General features: G+C 39.3%; 1 protein-coding gene across 1 annotated transcript in view; it reads left to right on the top strand.

Annotated features, from left to right (window-relative positions):
• Positions 1-273: 273 nt before the first annotated feature.
• CDH13 (cadherin 13) overlaps positions 274-20,103 on the top strand; it is a 608,253-nt gene continuing 588,423 nt past the window's right edge. The window contains exon 1 of the mRNA XM_065416779.1: positions 274-448. Coding sequence (XP_065272851.1) covers positions 274-448 — 175 coding nt within the window. The remainder of the gene's footprint in view (positions 449-20,103) is intronic.

Raw genomic sequence — 20,103 nt, 5'->3', positions numbered from 1 at the left:
ATGCTACCTTGAGCAGGGCTAGTGCACGTCTGTTTATCAAACTGGGCATTACCCCACCAGCTGCAGTGTAGCTGTATCTTTAGACATATTATTTTTTTGCACGCTCGATATCTGCCTGTGTATATGCTGATTGAAACTTCTCGCGCAAAGCAATGGTTAGAAAGTTTTAAAGGGAAGCTGTGATGTGCTGGATATGGGGGTGGGTTTTTTGTGTGTGTGTGTGTGTTTTTTTTTTTTTTTAAATGAACATTGAGTCCAAACTTGTTACCATTCATGAAAGCCAAGAAGATTGGTGAGCAAGTGGATATTAAAAGTCCGTTCCCTCTATTTCCTCAGGTGCTGTTGCTTGTATTTGCAGAAGATTTAGAATGCATCCCCGGATTCCAGCAAAAGGTTTTTCATATTGAACAGCCATCTGAATTCACAGAGGACCAGCCAATTCTGAACTGTAAGACTTGTAATTTTCATATGTCATTTTTGCAAAAATCTGTATTAACCACAGTCTGTGTGTTTTCGTATCACACTGAATTTATCAGAGAGCTCTTCCTCCTTATAACATGATTCCAGGCACAGCTTCCACTTGGGTACTACAATAGCTCCTCCCCTCCCCTTAAAATCCTTTATTTATACAGATTTTGAACTTTGCTATGAATTAGGGTTGGCAAAATTCTGCACATTTATCTGTTGGGGTTTGAATAATTTACATGGAAGCTTAGGTTCATCCTCTGATTTTTATGAATGAGTCACCTCCTGCATTTCTTTGCCTTTCCTGCTGTATCAGTACTTGACCGTAGACAAGGATCTTGACTTGCATTTCAGTATAAATTCCTTCTTCCTCCCTGGTGTGCATCCATTCCAGGAGCCTGACCCAAAGCCCATTGACATCAGTGAGAGGCTTTCCATAAAATTTAGTAGGCTTTGGATCAGGCCTGGGTTTCAAAAAGTTATCACCATCTCTTCTGTGATCTAAGCAGTTGATCTGGTGGTCCGGTCCCTTTTCCAATGGACAGGGAAAAGGTCCCTAAATTCCATCTCCACAAGTGACTTAGGAAATACATTTTATTCACTTTCAATGTGATTTGGGCTTCTAGGTGCCTGAGCTGAAGCTGGAACGTAACATCCTAAGTTACTTAGGCATTTTTGAAGATGTTGCCATTATGCACTAAAATGAGTTGCCAGATTTTCAGAGGTGCTGAGCACCTTCTGGATTCCATAGAGTTCAGGTGTTCGCTTTCTTTAAAAGAAGACCAGCAATTTGTTGAACAGACATAGCAGTCAAACAGCATAATGTTGGGCGTTTCATGGCCTCAAAGGATAAAAATGTCCACATGTTAAAATTTAGTAAAATGCAAATAACCTTTATTGTCTCTCTCTTTGGCTGTATCTGAGTACTTTGATGCCTTAGCACGTCTGTCCAAATCTCTCGCTGATTTGTCCTCGGTCTGTTCAGCAGTATAAAGGACAAACTGTTTAAGACATTGTTGATTGGGCTACATTGTGGTGACCTGCAAATTGCACTGGTGTGAAACTGACACAATAATTAAGACATTATTAATTTTAAGAGGGGGAAGAGCAGGAGGGAAAATATCTCAAAACAATCTTGGGAATTAAATTATTTTAATAATCAGATGCTAAATTAGTCTAATACATAACATGCGACAAAGACAGATTGTCAATGTGCAAGTCTAGCTAACTCAATCACGCATAAGTAGTGTGTCCTGGATGTGACAATATTAAATCTGTGCATAGTCTTTTCAGTCTTGTCTTCAGTGGAATCAATATTTTTAATTGTGCCTGTTTAAATACACTTTGCATGCTGTTGCATTATTTTTATACCCATTACTCAACAGCAGTATAATTTAACAGTTGTATCTGAATGTGAGGCCTACCATGAGTATGTAAATTAATAGAGCCAGTATGCAAAGCAGGTCTATAACGGTGATTGCTTTTGTAGTCTTCAATAAACCAAGCAGCTTTTAATTCTCCACTGAAGAGCAGGGAAACAATCATATTTGTTTTTTTGATCTTTTTAATTTCAACAAGAACATACTGTATATTCCATTGCCAATGTTTCCTCCAGTAATTAAGTATGGGTTATAGTTGTTTCTTATGTATTTACTAGTTGGCCATAAATGCAGCTATATTCATTATACATGAAACTTATTGGAAAAAAAGAGAGACCAAAGCTAGAGGCATTTATTTCTTTTTTTATTTGCATGCGTTCTGGCAATAAAAAAGTTATTTCACATATTCAGCAAACTTTTAAATACCTTCAGAGAAGAAATACAATCAGCTGAAGCATAGGACTCCGAAGAAAATAATATACAATAAAAGAACCGCTGCAGCTTTTAACCTACGTGGGAACTATTTTAGGAGGTTGACAAAGGAAAGTATATTTATATACAGAATACATAAAAGATGAACCAAGGACAAATGAAAAGCAACATGGAATAGAGAGCTCAACAGAGCTAGGCAAGGAGATCTAAGGTCATGCTGCAGCTAATCTAGGTGAATCCATTCTAGCCTTAGAATTTATTATGAATTCAACAAAAATAATGTTTAGAAAATACCCTACTCTAAGGAAGATGTGGAAGGCAGGAGTAAGAGACACTGAGATTTGCTGGAAATGTGGCAGATAGGATCTGAAGGGTTACTCTTGGTAGCAGTTCCTCAGTTGCAACCAGGCTTCATGAAAAGTGCAGGGACGAAAGCCTAGCCCCACTGAAGTCAATAGGATCATCGGGGCTCTTGCCTTGGGAACGAGCTTCTTCCAGAGTTTCACCAAAGCCTGGGTTTGGTCAACTTCAGGGTACACTTTAAAGCTGTTCTGTTCAATCTTCAACGAGACCTCAAGTTAGAAATCTTTTTACCATCAATGCAGATCCTAGCTTTTTTTTTTTTTTTTGGTCACTTGTGAGTGTTCAGTTAAAGACACTAATATTTTTAGTGTTCATTTTTGTTATGGCATGCCCAGAAAATGTGGCAGTGGGTGTAATGTGTAGGACCACTTGAATATAAATCTATAGGGTCAAATTCAGCCTTGATGTAATCCTTCTGTAATGCAAATGGTTAATATTAAGAATAATTGGGGTTTTGTGATAACAATAGATTAGAGAACATGGTCTAGTTCAGAGCATTCAAGAAGTTGTTCCAAACCCCTTTCTCACCCTTAAAGGGGTTCCACATGTGTTGGATCCTATGAGTGAAAATCTGTTGTGTGACATATTGCGTTAGCTTGCTCTGACTATTGGTGTAGCACTGGCAGCAGAGAGCAGTGGAACAGGCTAGGTGTGCTGAGTACATACCCATGGGGTTCAGGAGCGTTTGTACTCTGCACGGCTAGTTCATGCCACCGCTTGCCGCTGTCCGTGTTACCCTGGCTATTACTGTTTATAGCATGCTAGCTTGATAAGAGCTAGCGTGAGTAGGCCTATGCGAGCTGGGAATCACACACCTAGTTGATAGCATAGATGTAGCCTAAGAAGCCACTGGCTGACAATAACTTAATAGCTGATCTCCACTCTCCCTCCCATTCCTCAATGGAGGCAGGATTTTGGAAGCATGTTGCATAGCACCCATCCACTCGCACCTCTCCGTAGTAGCGGGGGTTGGGAAGGAGGTATAGTGCTGCCAGTTCTCATAATTTTATTGTGAGCCTCGTGATATTTAGTGATTTTCTTTAACCCCAGGTTCCTGGAGTCATGAGATTGCATCCAATTCTCAGCTTCCATTTAAAAAAAAAAACAAATTATGTTTCTAGCCTTCCATGTTGGAGAAAAGTGGGAAAACAAATTCACTGTTAAAGCTCAGAACCCCCCCCCCCCCCCCCAGAACTCATGAAAAGAAACCAAACTGCTTTTTTTTTTTTTTTTTTTTTTTAAATCTCATGATTTTGGGTAGGTGGGTGGACTAAACTCATGATTTTAGAAGTAAAAATTGGACACAACGGGCCAATTAGTGTAGCTGTAGGAACCTCTTGGATCACACAAGCTAGAGTCCTACTAAAATGATATTGCTTCCTACCTCCCTATTAATGGCTATCTCCATTTCAAGCTGCTGTTTAAGGTTCACTAAAGAAATCAGTTTGTTTCCTATTCTGAGGAAACCAGGTGGACTTGTGCCTAGACTACCATTTGCCCTTAGGATTAGGCAGCAGGCTTGTTTTTCCTAAACAGTTTTGCTTTCAACTTCTTGCTCATTGACCATAACTACTGCACATGTTCTGTTGCATACCCATGACCTCCTTTCCATTAGTTTCCTTAAGATCCAATTGTTGTTTCTTAGCATGCATCCTTTGTACTCCAGCTGAACTGTTTTTTTTTAATTGATTTGTATCATTACATTTCACTTAATGGCCACCTCCACTCTTCCTGACACCTTTTTGTTTTCCTAATCCCCTTTTTCTTTATTCAATACGCCTTCCTATAGAACTGTATCTGATCAAACCCTAAATCTCTCTTCCTTCATATCTAAATATCCCTTTATTCTATTCCCCTCTTTCCCTTTCTTTTTTTTCTTAAGATCATTTTTTAAGAAGCTGTCATATTCAAAACACTGCATCTAACTTTCTCTTCAGCATGCATTCAAGGGGACTCATATTTTAGCATCTGTAGCATAATGGAAAAAATACCTTTCAGATAGTCATAACTTTGGCAAAAATAGCTATTTCAGATTAAAACTTTCCATAGGCAGCCTCGGAGTGAATTTTTGAGTCAGAGTTTGATTTAGCCACATTTTCATTTTTTTCTGATCGCAGGAAATATGGTTTATTTAATTACTTTAGTGGGGAAGAGAATATTAGAATGCAATTCTTAAGTCCACATTGGCTGTGTTTTTAAAATTCACCGTCTGACACATTGTTCATACTTCTGTTTGAGGAATCGCTGTGCGTATTTCAGGCTAAGGTGTGGTCCCATGTGGCATGCCCATGAGGAGACCAGTTGAATTACAGGAAGTTTCTCCTTCAAAGTGTTGCATTGAAGGGAAAGTAAATTGCTAAATCACTTTAAGGGGCACAGCCTGAGTAGGAGGGTTCCACCTATGCCCTGGGCTCTCGTTGGTGAGTTTCTTCAGAAGTCGTAACTGTGAGATCTTATAACTTACTCCCTCCGCTCCCGCTCGGTGGCTATGTAGGTTCAGCCACAGTTGAGTCCTTAAAAAGCACAAATATGCTACATGGATAACAATAGTTGACGGAAGATACAATACTGAACAATTGTTATTTGCCTTTGCCCATAACCTGCGCTAGAATGCTAGTCTTACTTTGAACTGAGTGGACAGATGCTCACCTTACTGGGCAATACCATCGCTTGATATTTTTCTTTGTAGATTTGTGAACCTGTTCTTCAGATAACATCAGGAGAGTTGCAAGGTCCTAAAACAATGCTCTGCTGTCAAACAGGCAAGATTGCATTTTCCTTGATCAGGTGATAAGTGACTTACTTTCAGTACAGTATTTAGACATTGCTGGATCATTTGTGGCCTTCAAATGCTTCCCTTCTGCAATCTCTGTTTTAGTCAAGCTGAGCTGGCAGGTCACTGCCAGTGACAATGCTCCATCATGCGGAGAGATTCCTAACCAGCCCCATCATATGTGGAATGTAATTGTGTTACATTAATCATGTTTATACTACACATACATGATTCGTGGCTTTTTTGAGGTATTTCTAATGGACAATAAATCAAATAGTACACATGAAAAATGAAGGCAATTAAGAAAGAGGCTTTGGGTGATGTGTCTTGCATGCTAAACTAGGAAATACATTGCTAGTGATTTAAATGTCAAAACAAAAGCAGTTTTGACCCTTACTTGAAAAGATTTAATTTGGATGTTAATTAATGGCTGACCTCTTCTGTCTCTTGCATGATGGATTGCATGTTTTCAGAGCTTGGATACTTCAGGATCAGGGCTTTGTCTGTCCATATTTGGACACTTTTTTCATTCTAACTGAAACTTTCCTTTCCATCTGCATTGGCACTCTTAGCTTTGTTTACTTATATGGTGGGAGATTTATTCACCAATTAATCATAGATGCTTAAAGGAGTGTCTGCAGTTCAGCAAAGCTGCCCCTTTCAGCAAGGTTCCATGTGTCGTTCAAGTTTCAAGTGACATTCGCATTGCCTACGGTAGTGAAAAGCACTGATGAACATCCCTGTTATTGCAGTAATTCCATGTATGGAGATGCAGCTTGTATTGATTTCATGCCACCACAAAACATTTCCCAGTGATTTCCAGAACTAACAATTGAAGTTATAGTAGGAGATTTTCAGTGAAATGGAACCGGTGCAAATGAGAGAACAATTTGGGCCAACAATTTCATGCATAGCAAACTGTCTGCAGAGTTGTACATGATCAAGAAATTCATCAACTAATCAGGCCATGGTGGAACAAATATATGTAAATTACATCTGAATGCCAAATAACAGGTGTTTAGTTCACTTTAGACTTGTATGACAGCCTTTTTTTTTACTCTATATGTAAACTGTTACGAACGTTAGTTTCACTTATTACAGTCTGAATATATATGTGGAAAACGTGGAAAAATATGGCATGTTCACTATATAGGGTAAGATGTGGTTGCTATCTCCATATAGGTTCTATAATGGGACATTTGGTAGCCTATATGGACAGAGCATCCCACCCGCTAGTGACCATGCCATATTTTTCCAAATTGTCTACATACGTGTTGCCTAACTCCTATTGATTTTCAATGGGCATTAGGTTCCTAACTGCTATGTGTGTGCCTTTGAAAGAACAGTATATTCTTTTGACATGGGGTATATAACAAATGTATATATGTGGATAATGTATATGAGGATAATATATGTGTGTGTGTGTGTGTGTGTGTGTGTGTGTGTGTATATCTCTATATAGTAAAATAGAAATAATCTGTGTTTTGTATGTATGTACAGCTGTATCTGGAGACCGATCTATATTTAAGTGCACAAAAATATTGTATCATCTTCTAAGCTGGTTTCATACATGATCAAAACAAAAGATAATATGACTAGTGATTGCCAGGTGGCCAGACAGTTGCCTACCCAATTGTGCATATCAGCTTATTAACAGGGCCTAGGGGGAAATGAATTTTAATATAGACTTTTTGATTTTTATGCATATACATTTAATTTAACTAAAAAAAAGTGTTCAAAAAGGAGGTAGCATATTATTGTGAACAATGTGAAAGAATTAATTAGTTACTGGAAAAACAGCTCTGGGGTTGAGTCAAAACCTCAAAGGGATATAGTCTTTTTTTCTTCTTCTGAAGTAGCAAGACAGCTCTTGAATTGAAGAACAACTGAGAGAAAGCTGTATGTAGTAAAATGAGATCTTTTCATTTCTTCATCAGGTTTTATAATCCTTGCGAGGAGGAGAAAATCAAAACATAAACCAGAATGTGTGCATCACCTGTTTCTCAATTACCCCACTACCCATGCATGAATAAAGGTGATTTGACTGGGACAGAGTGCTCCATTAACCTTTAGGTTATGAATTTAGATGAATGAAAGGTAGCAAATTACTTGGTTTGAGATGAAGTTTGTTTCTATAGACTTGGCAGGAACCATCGTCGTTTGTAGATAACACTTTCGTGAAATATTTCAGGGCTTTGGTTGGTTGAAGTAGGCCAGCTGTTGTTCTAATAGCCTAAATCAATGACCAACTGCTCCATATTAGCAGGTATGTCAGCTGCTCAGTGCAGTGGAAACCTTATATTAATTATGTTTTCAGGTACTTCTAATGGGAGATTTCTCTTTTTTATGTCCAGTTGGCACTTCCAAATTGAATATCAGATTAATTTATGTTATTCCCCCAAACTGATTTCCAGTGTTATCAACTCAATTTGCCGCATAGGATCCGATAATATTTTGCAGGCTCTTCCTCTCTAGGTAAATAGGACATATCTAAAGGCCAAATTGTTTGTGGCCTTTGTAGAAATGTGTATGGTTTCTCATTTGACCAGCAAACTATCTGACACAATTAGCCTAAAAACTAACTTAATTAAAAAGGACATCAGCCTGGTCGTACAGCGGGGTCCCTCAGGCTGGGTTACACTGTGCAGATGTCCTGCCACCTTCTAGCCAATGGCATCCCCTGTTTGTTAGGAGAGCATCTATTGGTGAGGGCTACTGAGTAGTGCTGGGAGTGTCCAACAGACACTATACCAGGGGTCGGCAACGTTTGGCACGCGGCTCGCCAGGGTAAGCACCCTAGCGGGCCGGGCCAGTTTATTTACCTGCTGATGCGGCAGGTTCGGCCGATCACGGCCCCCACTTGCCGCGGTTTGCCGTACCGGGCCAATGGGGGCGGCGAGAAGCGGCGCGGGCGAGGGATGTGCTGGCTGCGGCTTCCCGCCGCCCCCATTGGGGGCCGTGATCGGCCGAACCTGCCGCGTCAGCAGGTAAATAAACTGGCCCGGCCCGCCAGGGTGCTTACTCTGGCAAGCCGCATGCCAAACGTTGCCGACCCCTGCACTATACCATGGGACAGAGGCTAGCATAAAAAAATAGGTTTGGGAGGGAAGAAGGCCTCTTCCTGCAATTGCAAAGAATTCATCTACCAACAATCTGGTCCAAACAGTCAGAAAATGTTGACTCCTTTCAAGGATGGAGGTAATGTTGGGATATTCCTGGACTAAGCTGGGTATTTCACGGTGACGGGTGCATTTCCCATAAGTACTATGAACCATAACATGATTGTTCCCCATATGGGACATTAGTTATGGGATGCAAAGACTGTTTGGCTCTGCGATGCCATTTTTTTGAAGCTCCACAACTCATAGTTTTTGTATTTCTGGAGATGATATTTCTGATATTTTAATTTTAGGATTTTTGTAAATTCATCCTTCAAAGGAACCAGTGGATAGATAATGGATAGATAGTGGATTTTCAAAGCAGTGTGCAGAGATTTAACAGGGGTTAGTGGGAGTTTGTGATGCTGAATCCCTCTGTAAATATAGGAATTTTCATTATCCCTCATCTAAAATTAACAATATTTTCAAGCACATTGGTGTGCTCAGAAATAATACTGATCATCTAGTTCACTCTGTTTCTGATCTCTCTCTGCTCAGCCAAACCAAATTATTGAGATCATCCTTGGCTTTTCTAAGATGATTAAATTTAAGTATAACATAACTTGAAAATATCCCTTCCTTTTAAAATAACCTTTCCTTTTCCAGCTTGCCAAAACATTTAAAAACAACCACAACAATCTGCTTTCCTGGACAGGACACTCTTTGTCCGTAAAGATCTGTTATCTCTTTAGTGCATACATTCCCCAATCCAGAAACAGGATTCCTGTTTACATACACGTCTATTAGCTGACTTTCCGTCTCTCCTGATTTTCGTTTGGGAAAGTAATTTCATAGGGTCATTGTTGACATTTACTAAGTTGAACACTTATTTTTTTTCTTGTTGCAAGCCGGTGTTCATACCATGGAGGTAAGACACTACACCTCATCCATCCCCTCTGAACTTGCCATCTGGTAACAAGCAGGGAAGAGTAAACAGGCAGAATTTTATAGATGGTTTTTCAAAAACAGAGCCACTTTGATATGCCATTCTTAATACTAGCATACCCCTTATACCCATCTGTACTTGATAGGTACAGTATTTTACTGCAGGTAGGCCAGTGTAGCAGTAAGCAATCCATACTGAGCCTTATTATGTGACATTGGTATGAACTAGAGCTTGTCAGGAAAAAAAAATCTTGAGAGAAATTTTGACTTTTTTTGGTGGGGGGGAAACCCTAAAATTTTCAGCTAAAAAATCAACAAGTTTTGACAAATTCAAAATTTTCTGCGAAAACCGGCACTTTGCCAAATAAATAAATGAATTCAATGACAATTTATTTAATTGAATTCAATTTTTATGGGAAAATTTTGAATAGCCCTCATGTAGTGCCTAAGAGTTGGAGAGCAAACACACAACATGGAGTATTAACCTTTGGAGTCTTTTGTCAAATGACTGAGACCAATGAATAAAGTAAATTCTCTTAGCAGCATTCCTACGCATCACACCTTTATTACTTCTATCAGCCAGGTTGGTTGCGGTGTGTGTATGTGGGCGGGGACAGGAAAGGGGGAATCCTCTTAGGCAAAACTTTGGGTATTACGGCCTTGTTTCTATATTCATTTTTGAGGTGCCATATAAAAAAAGGCAATATTCCCAGGAATGGTCGCATTGGCCAATAACTACAGTCTACTGTACATGCCATTCATGTGATGTACCAGTGGTTTAAGGTTTCCAAAAAGAAGAGGAACTGATCAATTCAAAATGTGGGAAACAAAGCACTACCAAGGTCAACATGTTAAGGGTATCTTACAGTTACAGCTAAGGCCTAAAAATTGCCCTTCAAAGAGCCCACCTGGAAAGCTTAGCAAAATTAACTAAAACATAACTAATCCAGAAGAAAGCATTCTTCCTTATATCAACAGGTAACAGCAACATATGCATAATGTTTTGACCCTAAAATCTTTCTCTGAGCTGTGCTTTCTAGATTTACACCAGGGTTTGCAATATGCCCTATTTTGTTTCTTTCAGTGGTGGTAGATTTCACAACTTTCTTGAAAGCCTCCAGCCACTCCTGCATACAAGGACCGTCAACCCTGTTTGTTCAGACTTTAGAATGATTATAATCTGTCAGATCTCAGGGTGCGATATGCTACAGGGTGGCAGTAGCTTTGTGAGACATCTCTAACAGAATCTAGCCATGGAACTTGCAATGGGTTGATTACCCCAAAGCAACTCCTGTGCTGGTTTGGAGATGTGGATTAAGTAAACGGGTATGGCCAGAACAGTCCCACTAATGAAACTCAGCTGACAATTGGCATTGGGCAGGTGGCATAAAAATGTTCTAATTTACATTAGCAAGCAGCCTGCATACAATGGGTTCAGGACTGGTTTGTTCAAAAGTGAGTTGTATGCCACCTTTATTCCCCCCCCTCCCCATCATATTGAGTTGTGCCATTGGCATTTCAGTGGACCTCAGAACTTGTCAGACTGTATTTTGCTCTTGTCCTCCTTTCTTTTAGCAATTTGCATTGAAACAATGACAGTTGGATTGTTCAGTATTGGCACTTTTCAAACATTCAGTGCAGGGTATTTACATTCTCTATCTTCTGTACAGATTCAGAGCGAAACAGTGAGTATTTATGGAATGCATCATGGCATGTGGGTAGCATTTAGGTGAGCTGCTTTTGTGAACCAGTGAACAAGTGGCTGTAGAAAATGCTCAATGGTTTGATACAGAAACAAATAACCCCATGGTTGCAACTGGAATTCCTGAAGGCTTTATTTGTTTACATTTTAATTACAATGCCAGCTCTCTCCTGAACTCTCACAATAACACAGCAGGGAGAGAGAACTATAACTTGGCCACAATAAAAGAAAATATAAAAAAATTAAACAAAAAGAGAGTTCACCCTTTGGAAAATGAATAAATTGAGAGATCAGTACAGAATGCACGTAGAATTATGAAGAACTGAAAAACAATTATATGCATGGAAAATGAATTTTTTGGAAAACACATGATAAAAGCACACAGTTGGTTCTGAGTGAAAAAATGTTCTCATATATTTAAAAAACAACCCCACCATTGCAGTTGACACCAATTCGTACGTTTGTTGGCAGAGAGGCTGATGATTGGATAATCACCTCTTGCTCTAACTGCTTTTCTTCTGGGTAAGGGACACCATAGGAAGCGTGTGGGGAATATTGCTGCATGGAATGTGGTGCTTGTTTCTGTAGACAGAGGAATGTAGGTCTCCAGGGCTGTCAGTGCAGGAACTTTCAGCTGTTGTCTATGGTTCTCCGCTCAGTGTCTCCCTTTGGTTTCCTTGTTTTGACCTGTGACTAGGGTTGCCAGGTGTCTGGTTTTTGACCGGAACACCCGTTAAAAGTCCGGTTGGTGGTGCAGCAGGACTAAGGCAGGCTCCCTGCCTGCCGTGGCTCCGCTCAGCTCCTGGAAGTAGCGGCATGTCCCCCATCTGCCTCCTAGGCATAGGGGCAACTTACACTTCCCCTGCCCCAAAAGCCAGCTCTGTAGCTCCTATTGGCTATGAACCATGGCCAATAGGACCTGCGGGGTCGGTGCCTGTGGATGGGGCAGCTCACAGAGCTTCCTGGACGCACCTCCACATAGGAGCCGGAGAGGGGACATGCTGCTGCTTCCTGGAGCTGCCTGAGGTAAGCGCCTCCCGGAACCTGTCCCCCTCCCCCACGCCCCAACCCCCTGCCCCAGCCCTGATCTCCCTCCCGCCCTCCTTTTTGTTTCAGAAGATGAAGGAAGCAACCAAGGGTCCACTTTAGACTTCATGCTCACTAAGAGGGAGGAATTGGTTGTAAATCTGAAGGTTGATGGCAATTTGGGTTGAAAGTGACCATGAAATGATAGATTTCATAATTCAGAGGAAAGGAAGGAGTAAGAGTAGCAGATTAAGGAAAACGAACTTCAAAAAAGCAAACTTTAACAAACTCGGAGCACTGGTAGGTAAGGTCCCATGGGAAGAAAATCTAAGGGAAAAGGGAGTTTAGGAGACCTGGCAATTTCTCAAAGAAACCATATTAAAAGTGCAACAGCAAACTATCCCCATGTGAAGGAAAGATAGAGAAAATGGTAAGAGGTCAGTATGGCTCCATGAGGAGCTCTTTAATGACCTGAAAATCAGAAAAGAATCCTACAAAAACGTGGAAACACAGATTGCTAAAGATGAGTACAAAATAATAGAACAAGCATGTAGGGACAAAAGCAGAAAGGCTAAGACACAAAATGAGTTACACGTAGCAAGGGCATGAAAGGCAATAAGAAAAATTATGATAAATACATTAGGAGCCAGAGAAGGTCCTCTACTTAGTGGGGAAGGAGAACTAGCAACGTATGACATCAAGAAGACAGAGTTGTTTAATGCCTATTTTGCTTCTGTTGTCACTTAAAAAAAAGCTAAATTGTGACCAGATACTTAACAACAAGGTAGAAGAAACACAAGTCAAAATAGGCAAAGATCAGATTAAAGAATATTCAGGTAAGTCTGAAGTAGTCAAGTCAGTAAACCCTGATGAAATTTACCCGAGGCCTAGGATACTTAAGGAACTAGCAGAAGCTGATGCAATCTTGGAACTGTTAGAGATTATCTTTGAGAGCTAATGGCGGATGGGTGAAGTCCAGAGGAATGGAGAAGGGCAAACACAGAATCTATCTTGTTTTAAATGTGAAGAAAGAGGACACAGGAAATTCCAGACTAACCAGCCTAACTTCTATACCTGGAAAGATGCTAGAACAAATTATTAAACAATCAATTTGTAAACACCTAGAAGACAATAGGGTTATAAGTAAGAGCCAACATGAATTTGACAAGAACAAATCATGCCAAACCAACCTAATTTCCTTCTTCAAAAGGGTTACTGGTTTAGTAGATGGACAAAAGCTGTACATGTGATATATCTTGATTTTTAGTAAGGCTTTTGACACAGTCCCACAGGACATTCTCATGAACAAACTAGGAAAATGTAGTCTAGATGAAATTAAAGTGTAGCTATCTATGGTTCACTGTCAGACGGTGAGGGTGTATCTAGTGGTGTCCCGCAGGGGTCTGTCCTGGGTCCAGTATTAGTCAATATTTTCATTGACGACTTGCATAGTGGAGTAAAGAGTGAGCTTATAAAATGTGTGGATGATACCATGCTGTGAGGGATTGCTAGTACTTTAGAGGACAGTATTAGTATTCAAAACAAATTTGACAAATTGGAGAATTGGTCTGAAATCAATAAGATGAAATTCAGGAAAGACAAATGCAAAGTACTTCACTTAGAAAGAGAAAATCAAATGCACAACTATAAAATAGGGAAGAATTAGGTAGGTGATAGAACCGCTGAAAAGATCTAGGATTTATAGTGGATCACAAATTGAATGTGAGTCGACAATGTGATGCAATTGCGAGAAAGGCAAATATCATTTTGGGGTGTATAAACAGGAGTGTTATATAATAATACACACACACACACACACACACACACGACATGGGAAGTAATTGTCCCACTCTACTCAGCCTCAGTTGGAGTGCTGTGCCCAATTCTGGGTGCCACACTTTAGGAAAGAGGTGGACAAATTGAAGGAAATCCAGAAGAGAGAACAAAAATAATAAAAGATTAGAAAACCTGACCTATGAGGAAAGGTTAAAAAAACAGGGCATGTTTAGTCCTGGGAAAAGAAGAGTGAGGGGGACCTGATAGCCTTCAAATATGTTAATGGCAGTTATAAAGAGGACTGTGATCAATTTTTCTCCATGTCCACTGAAGATTGGACAAGAAGTAATGGCCTTAATCTGCAGTAAGGGAGAGTTAGGTTAGACGTTAGGAAAAGATTTCTAACCATGAGGGTAGTTAACCTCCCTTGGAAGCCTATTCCAGAGTTTATGAAATCCTATTCATTGGAGGTTTTTAAGAACAGGTCAGACAAACACCTGCCAGGGATGGTCTAGGTGTATATGGTCCTGCCTCAGCAGAGGGGGCTGGAGGAGATGAACTTCCAGCCCTACATTTCTATGATATGTTACAGGAGGAATTTTAAAAAAATGCAGTTTTGTGGTCACAGAAAGGATGCCTTGAAAGGTTAATAACTTTTGATACAAGGTTTCCATTGTCTTGAGTATCTGCAAAGCAATCAATTTTAGCTCCTTTTTTGTGAAACTAAATTAAAGTTGTAAACAAATGGCTACTTCAGATGAGATTATTTTTTTAAGTTTACTGACCACAATAAAAGTACAACTTGAAGAAGATCTTTCAGGAATGCCAAGGCCAGAAGTTGCCTTTATATGACTGGAAGTCTTTTCACATTTCATTGCTTAGGATGCTTTATCACGCCATTCTTTTGATGGATTTGTTCAGTTTCAGTCTTACCTATCTGCATTTAATTCCATTCCTTATTTTTACAGTAAGCTATATTACAGTTGACCAATGCTATTAAGATGTGCCTTCCTCTATTCTAAATTTTGGCTTGTATCAGATCAACTAGAAAAATAATGAAGGTACAAATATGTCTCCTAGGAAGGAAGATTACAGGACTTTTAATGAAAGACATTCAGACCAATTTGCTGTGCAAAGACTGAAGAAAGAGTCTTATGGATTGCTGACCTATTTAGGAATGCTCGGTCCTGAGCAAGGGACTGTGTAATCAGTACCATTCTGGAAGTATTTCTGGGAGGTTGCATGATTCTGAGGCAAACGTCTCTCCCTGTTTTCTACTTGCCCCAGTGGTTGATGGGGGCTGAGGGTGTAGTAATTTGCTGCTGGCCGGTGCATTGGAACTGGGTGGAGTAAGTGCTCTGCCTATTCGCTGTCCACTGTGATATTGGGGACTATGCAGTTAAGAGCTGACCTTCTCATATAGGCTGTGTGGGGTGCTGTGAAGCTCTGTGAGGTGCAGCCAGCTGAAGCCAGACACCACCTTAAACACCTGACTGACTACTGACCACCACACCCACCAGCTCTGCTTGGGAGTAAATGGCTGTGCTGTACTCCCTTGAAAACCTGGATACAAGGTGTGGGTAGCCCAGACAGCATCTTAAGAGGGTTCTTCCTTCCGTATATGTGTGTAGTCAAAGTCACAGCCCAGGACTCAGCATGAGGGTGAGGATATGTTCACAACCGAGCTAAATTATCCATGGAAGCACGTGAAGTGCAGAATAGCTTCCTACAGACAATTGGAAAATCTCTATTAAAAATACTTTTGGTCCTTGAGAGCTTCTGGGTGCTCAACATTGCTGCTTTGTTTAGGTGCCTACATATGGATTTAGGAGCCTTTTAGTTTGCAGAAATACAATATTTTTGCATACAGTACTGGTCTTACAGTATATTTTATAGTCACAGCTTCAAACATAGAAAGACTAGCTTATAGGAAAACAAAAAGATCAGTTCATCTGAATATTCAAAATGATCGTTTGTGTCTTAAGAAATAATCTTGTCTAAAGCTATCCTTTTAAATCAAGTAACCTTGTAATGGATCAGTTTTGTCTCCTATACTAATCAAAGAAAAAGTAAAATGTAAATATTATCTATAAATTAGGTGCATCTATTGTAAGAAAATAGTATTGACATTTTATGCAGGTGAGCAGTGGTTTAGGGAATAAGAAATGGAGTTTGCAATTTATAAATTACAAAAATGTTTGTTAAAAAGGCCCACCAATCCTGAGATTGTTGCTGTGTGGGATTTTACTTTTATTCTCTGAGACACTCAGTCTGTGATGGGTTCTCTGATAAAGCTAGAAAAGTATTCTGAAATATTGAAGTTTTAACACTTGCATAATCAGGACCGGCTCTAGGCACCAGCAAACCAAGCACGTGCTTGGGGCGGCACAATTCTAGGGGCGGCATTCTGGGAGGGTTTTTTTTTTTGCTTCGGCAGTTGCGCTCTCGGAGGTTTTTTTTACTTTAATTTTATTTATTTATTTTGCTTGGGGTGGCAAAAAACCTAGAGCCAGCCCTATGCATAATAAATCTATTAAACTTAATGTTTCTGGAAACAGTGGCCACTGACTACTGTTTTCATACATCAACATCACTTCCCAGAATAGGGTGATACTAACCATAGTTTGCACTGGTAATTAATTGAAATAAAATTACTTGTGAGAACAAGCAAAGGGAATAGTCTACACTGACTTAACCCTTGACTTGACTTTTCCTGGCCCCAATTCACCAAACACTTAAGCATGTGCTTAAGTCTACCCTTGCTTTACAAATTCCTTAAGCAGGTACTTATTTTTAAGCACATGCTTAAGTCCCATTAGCTTCACTGTGAGGTTTGCCTGTGTAAAGTCTTCACTTTATGGACCCCATGAAATGCTTTTCATTGATAGCATTGCCAACAGAGGTTATTTATTCAGCGACAGAAAGGTGCAGGTGTGCAAGTTTCCACACAACATCTGACCAATATGTTTTACTTCCTGATAGGGAGAGACCAGATCCACAGGTGCGGGGCTAGTTCAATCTCTGTGGTTCATTCCACCCTTGACCTCTTGTTGAGAGCGTCTACACTCCACAATTTCCATAAAAGGGTGCCACTTGAGGTGGTGTCTTTGATGTATGCATTAGTGTGCTAGGCACTGCACCTGAGATAGCTAACTCATATTCCTCAGACTAGCTGTCAGGTGATAATGGCTTTTGATCATTATTAACATAGTCTGAATTCAAATCAGCATTATCGAGGTTAAAGACTGAATATTCTGATGCAATTCCTTGTATTTCACAATACTGCAAAAGAACTAAAAACAGACTTAACTATGTCAAAGGAAGTAGGCAGGAAAATTAGGTCTGCTTGCCCTTTTTTGGCTATGAACTCTTTGTGAAGACCTCAGATCCTACTGAGCTGGATTATAGCATAAAAATTTGGATGGATGCATTGATGGACATCCTGAGAAATGCTCAGCATCTGCAATATCTTTGACCTCATCAGGAGTTTCAGGTGCTCAGAACCTTTCAGCATTTGGCTCTCTGAAAGATTAAATGTCTTAGACTCATATATTGTTGGGTATGTAGCTTAATTGCAAGAACACTTATAGTATGTTGTTTCTTCTCACATCAAGATCCAATAAAATGAAGGTGGGACATTCCCATGTATCTGGATGGGAGTTAATGTCATCACAAAATTAATTCCAAGAGATTTCACTTTTCTAACAAGGTTTCCATCTATACTTACCATCCCAGTTCTTTTAACAAGATTTCCTACTGGGACAAAATCCATGCCATATGTTCAGTAGTTATTTCCCAAACTGAAATATCGTAGCCATTTTTGTATCTTCAAATTATCTAAATAAATAAATACATTAAATTAAACAAAAAGGCTCAGTCCATTTGGGGGGAAAATATTGCAAAACTGTATTTGTTTAAAAAAATATTTTTAAAAAAATCTTGGTCTTGGCATCAGACACTGGATATTAATGATTATTTACTGGAGTTAAGTATTTGATGCATTTAAATTAGTATTCAAATTAGTATTTAAGTTGTTTTTTGAATGGAGTGGGGATGTAATAGCTGGCTAAGTTGACCAAGTTTCTCTGATTTAAAATGTTACCCATTACTGAAAGTATCTGAAGAAGCAGGCATACAGAACACTACATACAGGTCAAAATTTCAACGTATGCAACTGCTGTCTCTTCTGGTTGCGTGAATATTGAGCAACCTGCAACAATAAATAAGCAACCATGCTAGCAATTAATGTTTAGGGAAAGATGATATTGAGTTAAGGAAACTTAAGATAACAATATAGACATTCATTTCAAGATAACATCATTTTAAATTGAATCCCACTGGAACCAGTAGAAAAAGAAAATGTATAAATATTTTTCCTGCAATATGAATGTCCCTGGAGACATAATTGTATCATGAAAAATAAACAAGTTTCTGAATGCTGTACACTGAAAGAATTTATTTTGTGTGAGTAGATACATTTGCATAGAGTGTGCTATTGGTAATGTGTAGGATTTCTTGTAAAAATAGTAATTGTTAAGCCACATAAGCAATATTAAATGATTACAAAATGCAGGTTTTGTTCTTTACAGTAAACTGAGTTTTAGATTGCAGTTTTTTATTTTAAGAATATTAACTGAAAATAAATTGATTTTTGCCAAAGTACATTTTACTGTATGCTGATTATATGACTATCACTTTGAAGTAGAAAGTGTATAACAGCGGTTATACAGTGAAGTGTGTTAGTGCCTGTAACACATATTACTTAAGCATCTTCAAAGCACTTTCCATCTTCAAAGCACTCTGTCAAAATGTACTAATTAGCCCTCACAATGCTCCTCTGAGATAGCAAAGTAAAGTATTATAGCCATTTAACAGATGGGGAAAACTGAGATGAAGAGGGCTTCACCTAAGATTTAGTCAGAGGTATTTATATTACAAATCATGGACAGGTCACAGGCCGTGCATTTTTTTTTTTTTTTATTGCCATGACTTGTACTAAAAATACCCATGACTAAATCTTAGCCTTACTCATATTTAGCTTGTGATCCACTTTGGTCCCCCAGATCCCTTTCTGTAGTACTCCTTCCTAAGCAATTTCTCATTTTGTATATGTGCAACTGATTGTTCCTTCCTAAGTAGAAGTGCATTTGTCTTTATTGAATTTCATCCTATTGGCTTCAGACCACTTCTCCAGTTTGTCCAGATCATTTTGAATTTAAATCATAGGACTGGAAGGGACCTTGAGAGGTCATCTAGTCCGGTCCCCTGCACTCATGGCAGGACTAAGTATTATCTAGACCATCCCTAACAGGTGTTTGTCTAACCTGCTCTTAAAAATCCCCAATGATGGACATTCCACAACATCACTAGGCAATTTGGTTTGACACGATTTGTTCTTGACAAACCCATGCTGACTGTTACTTATCACCTTATTGTCTTGTAGGGTGTCTGCAAATTGATTGATTAATTATATGCCCCATTATCTTTCCAGGTCCTGAAGTTAAGCTGACTGGTCTGTAATTCGCTGGGTTGTCATTATTCCCCTTTTTATAGACTGGCACTATATTTGCCCTTTTCCAGTCCTCTGGAATCTCACCTGTCTACCATGACTTTTCGAAGATAATCGCTACTGCCTCAGATATCTCCTCAGTCAGCTCCTTGAGTATTCAAGGATGTATTTCATCAGGCCCTGGTGACTTGAAGACATCTAACTTGCCTAAGTAATTTTTAACTTGTTCTTTCTTTATTTTAGCCTCTGATTCTACCTAATTTTCACTGGCATTCATTAAGTTAGATGTCCAATTGCTACTAAACTTTTTGGTGAAAACTGAAACAAAAATGTCATTTAGCACTTTTGCCATTTCTACATTTCTTGTTATTGTTTCCCCCCCCCCCTCATTGAGTAACGGGCCTACCCTGTCCTTGGTCTTCCTCTTGCTTCTAATGTATTTGTAGAATTTTGCATTTTGTAGGCTCAGTTGGATATGGTATTCTTAATAGTCTGTGCTAAACATTCATAGTGGATTGGTACTGATTGGGAGTATGCAGTACCAAAGTAATGACAGATGTTATATAAAAGCTTAATAAAAATAATCGAATCTATCAGAAGGCTAAAACATTCAAATAGAATTCCTGTTCTAACCA

The sequence above is a fragment of the Emys orbicularis genome, chromosome 14 (assembly GCF_028017835.1).
Source record: "Emys orbicularis isolate rEmyOrb1 chromosome 14, rEmyOrb1.hap1, whole genome shotgun sequence".
NCBI lineage: Eukaryota > Metazoa > Chordata > Testudines > Emydidae > Emys > Emys orbicularis.
Note: the sequence above shows the minus strand (reverse complement) of the source record. Positions and strands in the feature narration are given on the sequence as shown.